Source organism: Pundamilia nyererei, unplaced genomic scaffold (genome assembly GCF_000239375.1).
Source record: "Pundamilia nyererei isolate P.nyererei 1_Seehausen unplaced genomic scaffold, PunNye1.0 scaffold00235, whole genome shotgun sequence".
Classification (NCBI taxonomy): Eukaryota; Metazoa; Chordata; class Actinopteri; order Cichliformes; family Cichlidae; genus Pundamilia; species Pundamilia nyererei.
The window spans coordinates 191,875-201,188 of NW_005187636.1; the positions used below are offsets into that span (position 1 = coordinate 191,875).

Below are 9,314 nucleotides of genomic sequence, written 5' to 3' on the forward strand. Positions count from 1 at the left end.
AGCCTATTATGCTTTTCTTGATTTTCTGACATATACATATAGATTCTTATACTAGTGAATGCTCGTATTAAATATGCCAAAAATTTAACATAATGAGGTCAGCGTATGCACAAGTAATGCCTGTGAGCCAAACGCTCAGGTTCCAGGCAGGTTTTTCTACTGTCTGCACTATATGATGTCAGTGACAGTGGTTATCTCAGGCACACTGCTTGGGTTATGAGCTCAGAAGCCCCGCCCACCTGCTGTTCTAACCTCCTGTTTGTAAAGGCTGCCCAATCAGAAAGGTGGAGGAACTAAAACAGCTTATTTCAGACAGTGGATGAACTGAGGGGCTGCACCAAGCTGTAGTATAAGATAAACTGATAAATGAACTGTGACTCATGCAAAAGCTACTCTAGTACAGTCCAGATGAGCATAAAGGGTTCACTTGAAATTATTGTAACCCTTCGACCCCTCTGTACATTTCCACATCAATATTCATGCTGCAGGCGTATTAATGACCACTGGTCTTAATACAGGCAGCCTTGTATGTATAAAAGGAGATATAAATAAATATCAGTCACTTGTTGCTTCAATCAAAATTATTTTCACTGTTTTGGATTTCAGTTGCTTTTTTTTGCAAGCAGAAAATGTATCTATGTAAATATCGGTGTATTTTAAATTTGTATTTAAATAAAAAGGAGCTGTCACATTTTGCGTATGTGCTTTTTTTTTTAAAGGTGATTGATAAAACAAAAACAAAACCGACTCCTGAAGGTATACCTGCATTAGTGCTTGAGCATTGTGTCCTTCACTTGCAGCAGCTGCGTTGTAATGCATTTAGATGACACCAGGTACCGTTTTTAGACTGAGCTTGTGTTCCAGAGGATGGCATTGAGTTGATGTCCCTTAGCACTGGTTGCCTTTGTTGCACAAGTGGAGTGGAAAGAGTGGCACAGCTCAGCTGACCAGCAAGAAACCAGAGTGGGGTGATGGTATTTGGGCCAGTTATTAATAACAGCACATAGGAGAGGTGGGCATTTGGACCATCTTCTTCTCATGATCACAGTATGGGATAAAGACTAATTGAAATTGGAGCATTACAACAGGAATCATTGATGATCATGATATTCTTAAATGAGCAGGTTTTGTATCTGGTTTTTGAATTCAAACACTTCTTTACGCTCTTGCCTAGAGCTGTATGTCTCATCGGAAAGAGAAAATTACTCAAAGTTTACAGTGTAAATACATTTTTTTTTTACATTGTGCCATCATCCTCATGTTACAAACATGATGAGAATTTACCTAACTGACCTCACCTGTCACTGTCATAAATCATTTTGAAATGCCACACACCATTGCAAGAAAAAAAAAGTCTGTAATCCCTTTGAAATTATCAAGTAGCACTAATCACTCATAAAATATATATTTTTTAATCTAAAGTCACAACAGCTGACAAGTTCAACGTCTTTAAACATTTATGCTTTTCATATTTTATGATCCACACTGAATAACCACACAGTGCGAGATGGAAAAAGGTAAACCTCTGTGGAACAGCTTCTCCAAAAGGAGAAGTGAGTTTTGAGGTCAAGTGTTCCAGCTAAGGATCTCATTTTGGAAGTGTGAGTTGAAGAGATGCCCTTCCTATAAATAAAGGCATTCAAAGTGTGTGAACTGACAAGAAGTGATGTTCTCAGTATAGATTGCTCAGTGTGAATGGTCTTTGAATCAGGAGCATTACAGCGACACACAAAGTCCACAATAAGGGAAATTAACTGCTGTTAACAAATGGACATAAGGTTTACTAATGAATTCATTGGTTTGAAGATCATTATCTGGTTATTATAAAAATGCAAATTATGTTTATACATCTTAGTAAACTGCTAATATTTACTGTGTAAAGCATTTTCAAAAATTATTTGGATGCAAGTGTAAAGTCTAATACTTGTTTAAATAGATAATAAGTAGGTAGGTAAGGGTGTAAATCACCAGACTGAAGCTGGAGAATGCAGTTTTGGTCCTGTTATATTCACTGTTTATTACATTTGCTCCTGAATGTTAGGTACACTTGTTCAACTGCTCTTTAACGCAAATATCTAATCAGCCGATCGCATGGCAACAACTCAATTCATTTAGGCATGCATGGCATGGTCAAGATGAACTTGTGATGCTCCAGTCAAGCATCTGAATGGGGAACAAAATGAAATGTCTAAGGAGCTTGGAAACAAAAGCGTCTGGACTTCTTTTAAGTTTTGTCTTGAAGATGTTTCACCTTTCATCCGAGAAGCTTCTTCAGTTCTAAGCGCAATTGGTGGAGAGTCCCAGATTTTAAGCCCTATGGGAGTGTCCGCAAGAGGGTCATGGACCCTCTATTGATCCTCTACCTAATCACAAGGTCCAAGGTCTGAAAACGGGTGTGTCTCACAGTCAGCCAAGGTTTCAGGTGAATCCATTGTGAAACCCATCCCCACCCTATCATGTGATTTATTGAGGTCAAATGCCCCAGGATGTGAGTGGGCATTAAGGCATCAGTTAACACCTTACGGTAGTTTAACCTAACCAAGAAACTTAAAAGGTAGGAACACAACAAAGGATGTCAATATAAAAATATAGATGGCAGACAGTTGGTGTGGTGAACCACCGCCTCTGTTCAAAGATGGCCGTTCACAGTTGACATAGATGGGTTCTTTCACACCATCCTTCTGCTGTCCAAAATGGGAACACTGGCATCCTCCTTTAGATGCAGATGTCCTGTGGAGGTGGCTCTTCTATGTTGTGCCATGCTTTTATGAAGTGTCTGTTTGGTCTCTCCGATGTAGAGGTCTGAGCATTCCTCGCTGCACTGTACAGCATACACTACCTTGTTAAGTTAGTGTTTAGGAGTTTTGTCTTTGCAAGCTCCTTAGACTACGATGACCTGGATGACTGAGAACCTTCACAGACACTTGACAAATCTTGGATCAGATAGAATCCAGCAGCAGAAGAGCACACTGGGTGCCACTCCGGTCAGATAATAGAAAACTGAGGCTCACCATAACTGGAAAACAGTAGACTGAATGTTGGGTTGATGAATTTCCATTGCTGTTGGTATAAACAGCCTGAAAGCATGCTTCCACACTGGCTTGTATCAACCGTTCAGGCTGTTGCTGGAACCTTATGAGTGATATTTTCCTCAGCCCAGTTTAGATTCCAACTGTACCAACTGAGTATCGTTTAAACGTCAAAGACATTCACATCATAGATGTACAGCCAACAGATCAGAAGCAACTGTGTGATGCTATCATGTAAATATGGACAAAAAAAATTTCCACTATCTTGCTAAATGCCATGATGAAATAAGGCAGTAATGAAAACAAGAGTCTAACCTGGTACTAGCAGGGTGTAACTAACAGTGTCCAGTAAGTGTATAATACGGTATCTAACAAGTGCAAATTTAATTGTTAACATTTTTTTTCCCCCACAGCCATTAATAATGATTGTTAACTATTATTTCAGTCCTTTTTAAATCGTGAAAGCTTAACAACTGTTAGCAATGGCTAAAAGACAGCGTTTTGTGAGACTGTGTTTGTGTATTACAAGGAGGGTATAGAGCATTTGGGTAATCACTTCAGAAATCCTGGTAATTTCAAAGGTTACATGTAACTGGACCTGGAATTACATCACAATTTCTTTTTCAAGCACTTATGAAGAAAATGAGACCAAACAAGTGTTAATAAAAACCTTTATTTTTCATTTATTTCTAAGGTTTTCCAATAGTTGTTTCAAGCTTTTCTTGCCCATTTGACCCATCCAGCCCTGTCCCCCCGCCCCCAAGTGTTTCTCTAATGATTCCCCCCAGTTACAACCCTTAAGCTCCTCTACGATCAAAATAACCACATCTGTTGAACAACCTGCCAAATGGAAGAACGCTACAATAAAACACAAAACACGTGCCCGAAAAAGCCAGAAGAGCAGAGCAGAGAGAATCAAGTATCGGAGCGAACACGTTAAAGAGTATTCTTAGGAGGAAATACGCAAGAACTCTAACTAGACAAAAATGGAGTGTTGAGAAACCCAGAACTTAAGAGCAAGCTTGACACATTCAAGTGAAATACCTGAAATACAGCACCAGCTGAGGAAACAGAGCTTGGGAATAAACTCTATATACAGAAGATAGCTGCAGTTGTTTTTTTTTTTGTTCATTGTCAGAAATTCACAGTGACCAGCGAAACTGGACATATAGTGGGCACGACTACACTGCTGGTAAACTGTGGTGCTCATTGTGGTTATAAGCAGCAAGTGAATGCTTACAGCTCATACATTAATGCTATACATATATATACCTATGTACACAGAGTATAAATAAAACCACAACAAAATTCAAACCCAAATATATTTTCATACATCATTTAACACCAAAAGAAAAAAAAAGGGGGGAGATTTTCTACTGTTACAATTTAGGAAATCCAATCAAATACATCATAACTTTACAATTGTCATTTGAAGTGCTCTGCTGCTGGGATAAAGACATGAACATACAGTCAAATAAAAGAAGACTTAAAAACAAAACAAAACTCTACAAAGCCCCCCCTCCCATCCTGTTTTTATTCAAGCTTGCTCTTAAGGATTTCCTATAGGTTGCCAGTTACAACACCCTTTGCTCAAATCTGTATCAGTTACCTTCATTAGTCCTGATTCTCAGCGATTCGTAATATAAGAAACCCATTAAAAAAATAGGAAATTATTTTGAGGAAAATAAGACCAAGGAAACAAATTTTAATAAAGACTGTTATTTTGATCATAGAGGTATTACAGGTCATCTAGAAAAAAGAAAAAACTACAAGTTAGAGAGAGAGAAAAAAAAAGGGGAGACCAGAGATTTAAAGGGGCAGTGTCTTTAAACAAATATTTTTTCTTAAACGGCTTTCTAGGATTTTTACTAGTGAGGACCTTTTTTCCCCCGTTACACTGGAGTGTTCATAAGTGGGAGTGAAACGCATCGATCAACTGGGTGGGATGACAACTTTGCATAGACGAAAAAATAAAATTAGAGCTGTGTGACAAAACTGTATTTCGCTTGGAAGTATCCTCTACAACACATCACTGTAGTGGCCAAAAAGATTTAGTCAGATTTTTAAACGTAGAAGCTTAAATACAAAGGAAGTGCACAATTCCCTTTGAATGCCACTACCTATTCTTAGTTTAGACCCAGTGTCCAATGAGAAGCACCGCTCAGGGGAAATCTTAGCAATGCTAGCAGACCTAAAAGTGGTAGGTAGTTTGAGCCTACCGTGGCCATATATAAAGTTTGTTCTGCTCATGTTTTAGATAAAGAGACATGATTGGAAAGCCTGTCAGTGATTAACTAAACACTTGAAGACTAATGCTATGACAATTTAAAAAGGCCCTTTTTTTGTGAAATGGCATTAAACACATACTATCTCTTTGAATCCTCTAAATCCCTGGGGTTGGAAATGACAAGGGGTCAACTTATGTCTGCTTTTTGATGTTTCCACCTCCTCCCACCCTTAACACTAACCCACAGCTACTTCCAGGTTGGTGCTTCAGCCTGACTTTGCTCCAACCAGAGACATCAGTCCATCTGTGCTCATGGACTTCGGGCGCTCCAGGGGGAAGCCCAGGGCTCTACTCCACACCAGCTGGGCCAGCACGCCGAGAGCACGGGACACACCGAAGAGCACAGTGTAGTAGTTCATTTCAGTCATTTGATAGTACTGAACATACACACAAACAGGAAAGCAGTCAGTTACTTCAGCATCTGTGATTATTTCAGTTAGATAACAAATGCATGATTATAATCCCAGGTCTTACCTGCAGCAGCACTCCACTGTGAGCATCTACATTGGGCCAGGGGTTCTTGGCCTTACCCTGCTCCAGGAGCACATTGGGTACAATCTTGTAAAGCTGGGCAACCATCTTGAACATGGGGTCACTGGGCAGATGCTTCAGGGCAAACTCACGCTGGCAGGTATAACGTGGATCAGTCTTCCTTAGGACAGCATGGCCATAACCTGGAACCACCTACAGCCAAGAAACCAACATTTTTAACCTGACAGTGCACTCTTCTAGTCTCTCTGACAACTAAGTACTCACGAGACCTTCAGAAACGCATTAAGAACTTAAACACACCCATAAGGTCAATTTACAATCACTAATTACCCTAGCATGCATGTTTTGGGGAACAAAACCAGAAGAAACCAACCAGGTGCAGAACTTACATGTAAAACCACTTGCTGTTAGGTGACATCAACACCGTTCTATCTGTGCTAAAATACTATTATTTTACAAATTCTTTATGGTATACATTAACAATTTTAACCTATTATGAAAGACAAAAACAGAATTTAGTTAATCGGTAAATCAAACTAGAATATGAAGGTTTAGATGAAGGTCAGAGTAAATCAGGTGTAAAATATAGTAAATTATAAAAATTGTAATAATAGCAATTTCTTGGTTTTGGAAACAAAAAAACAAACTGTTGTAATTACACAACTTTCTTTGTGCCAACATTAAATCAACTACTCCTCTTAGTCCTGTAGGTGAAGGAAGACTAAAAAACAATGATGCCATATAAAGTGACAACACTGCAACAACAATAAGCAACTTGTTGTGTTGATGTTGCTTTCGAGTTACTGCTTTGACAATGGGGTCCTAACAAATTTCACACACTTTTAGGGAGATTAGAACCAATTAGAAATGTTCAATGCAGAAAGCCTCATGCCCAAAGTTTCTACTCTTTTAGAAAACAACAAAAGCCCACTAGGGACTTTTTAAAGTGTTAATTTTTTCTTTTAATAAAGAATCTGGTTTGAGCTCCTCCAAAGGTTCCTAAATCTAGCTGTAACTTCTGGTAGAAACAACTGGACCCCTGACATCCCCAGAAGTGTTATTCTGAAAATGAGTGAGAGTGGAAAATGAAGTCATAATAATAACTAGAGCTGTTTGTTTGCGGATGTGGTGCTTATTTACCCTTCCAGATTTGAGTGTGTTCCAGATATAATCCCTCATCCTCTCATCAGACACCTCTCCTCCCAACTCCTTCTGCAGAGCAGTCAGCCACACCAGTACCTCCTGTAGGTGCAGCAAAAACCCACAAAACAAGACAAAACAAAACACACATTCATAAGCTAAGTGAATTTTCTGCTGTATTTTTGTTGGCACTGTGTTTGAAATCAAACCAAAACTCATTTTAAGTGTCAATATGTCAAATATGTGAGCAAAGCGCAAATTGAAAGAAAAAAAATCATTATGAACATTTTAATCCAAAAATCATGTAAAACTGCTCATAATAGTTGATCATATCATATGACTGTATTTAACTAGTTAAGTAGCTAATAAATAAACGAAGCAGGGATAGGCTCCAGCCCCCCTCACACTATAATTGGATAAGCACTTAAGAAAATGGATGGATAGTAATTAAACAGATGCCAAAATTTATTGGAGGAGGTAGAAGCAGCTTTGACAAATTGCTAGCTAATAAAAGGAGGGGAGACCTTCCCTCGGGCGCTCTTAATCAAGCAGTGCTTTGTGAACGTTATTGAACTCTAAAATAATATTTATAATTGAGCACCACAGCAGTTTGACTCTGAACTCTTGGTTCTTTGTCATTTTCACCTTTAGTGTTTGTCTACTGCACTGACCAAAAAACAGCCAAGTCCTCAATGATTATGTTGCCATGTTGGCACAAAGGTGACAAGGTTGTTTCAAAAAAGGCTTCTACCACAGTGGATATTTTGATGTGTGATTAAAAACACAGAAGTGTCTAATAATTTAATGATCCGTTTTAATCAAGTGTTGTGACAATGTGACAGTAAGCTAGTATTCAGAATACCAGGCCTGTGACAGTAAAGCTGATTAGCAGAACTCGGTCATCTTTAATATTAGTAAGAAGGTATGGCGAAATAAACTCTAACCCATCTATATGCTACAGAAGAGATCTATGAGATTATAAAGGCATTAAATTATTATGAACCAACCATTAAACTACACATTAAACTTGTTTTCAGTTTTTTTCCCTCATCAGATTTCTTAGTTTTTTGGTAAAAATCAAATAATTAAAGTGTTGTATGTAGTGTTTTTGGAACAATTGTAATAAACTGACTGAAATAAAAATCATCACATAATATCCACTGCAGTCTTCCTAATGAAAATGCTTTCTTTATAAAAAGATGAATGGGGGATTAACCTGGGATCGCCAAGTTGTTTCTATCAAATCTCTCAGTGTGAAAACTGAATGAAAATGATGATCTGTGCATTACTAACCTGATTGGCCAGGCCATGGAGAGGACCGGCCAAACCATTCATGGCAGCGCTGAAGGACAGGTAGGGGTCAGACAGGGCACTCCCCACTAGGTGGCTAGTGTGAGCACTGACATTGCCTCCTTCATGATCACTACAATTTTACAAAAAACACAAAAACACATAGTAATGAACACATTAAAATTTTAATTCTAACAGTAAGGTTTCTAGAGTGTGCCATTTAAGTCTACACCGGCATCTGCTACACTTCATCACAATGGCAAACAGTAACACTGGGGAGGCTGGAGAGTTGTCAATCCTTTTTATCTGAGCAGAACCATCTGTGTGGGAGATAAATTGAATTTGCTCCTAGAGTTTGTCTGTTTTTTTTTCAGTGCACATATCCTACATGGCATGTTTGACTGCTAAACAAACTGCAGACTGTGTAAACCAATATCTATTTTTATTGTATATTGCATCAAATTCAGGATAAGAGGACTGCTGTCACAGTAAAAAGCAGGAATTTCTCCACATAAATAACTGAAGATGCTACTTTCTTGGTTAAATTTCTTTCTTTTTTTTTCTTCTTTTTTTTCAACCCAGCATTTCTTTTGAGGCAAGAAAAAGCCTCGCTGCTCTAACTTCTGTCTGTCTGATAATAGCGATTTTATTTATATACATGCGCCTTAGCAACAGTGGATTCTGTTTATCCAGGAGCACTGAGATTCATTACCTCAGCACTCAAACCTTAAAGCCTTTGCACATCATTGCACACTCAGGTTGGATGGTCTGTTTTGTCATGTTGTAGCAGTGTTGAGTAAGTTACTTTAAAAAGTAATTAATTACTAATTACTTAATCAATATTGTATTTAAAATACTTATCTAATTACTGTGTCAGAAAAGTAACTTAATTACTCAGTAAGTAATTTAACTAAATACTTTTTAAAAACCATATAAACCTTGAGTGGACAAACAATAGAAATTAAACTCTTTAAATAATAAATACATTTTTTGAAAGACGGAGATTCTACAGTACGCAGCGGTAGCATCTCTTCCACAATGTAGCCTGCAATCATTTTTTAAGCTCACCTTCAGAC

The 9,314-nt window shown here is 38.1% G+C and overlaps 1 protein-coding gene across 1 annotated transcript in view; it reads right to left on the bottom strand.

The window, feature by feature from the left end:
• Positions 1 to 4,342: 4,342 nt before the first annotated feature.
• The window catches only part of cs (citrate synthase), a 16,370-nt gene continuing 11,398 nt past the window's right edge, over positions 4,343 to 9,314 (bottom strand). Inside the window, exons 8-11 of the mRNA XM_005748997.2 lie at positions 8,242 to 8,371; positions 6,949 to 7,050; positions 5,791 to 6,000; positions 4,343 to 5,693 (exon numbers count right to left, since the gene is read on the bottom strand). Of these exons, the coding sequence (XP_005749054.1) occupies positions 5,523 to 5,693; positions 5,791 to 6,000; positions 6,949 to 7,050; positions 8,242 to 8,371 (613 nt within the window). The 3' untranslated portion in view covers positions 4,343 to 5,522. The remainder of the gene's footprint in view (positions 5,694 to 5,790; positions 6,001 to 6,948; positions 7,051 to 8,241; positions 8,372 to 9,314) is intronic.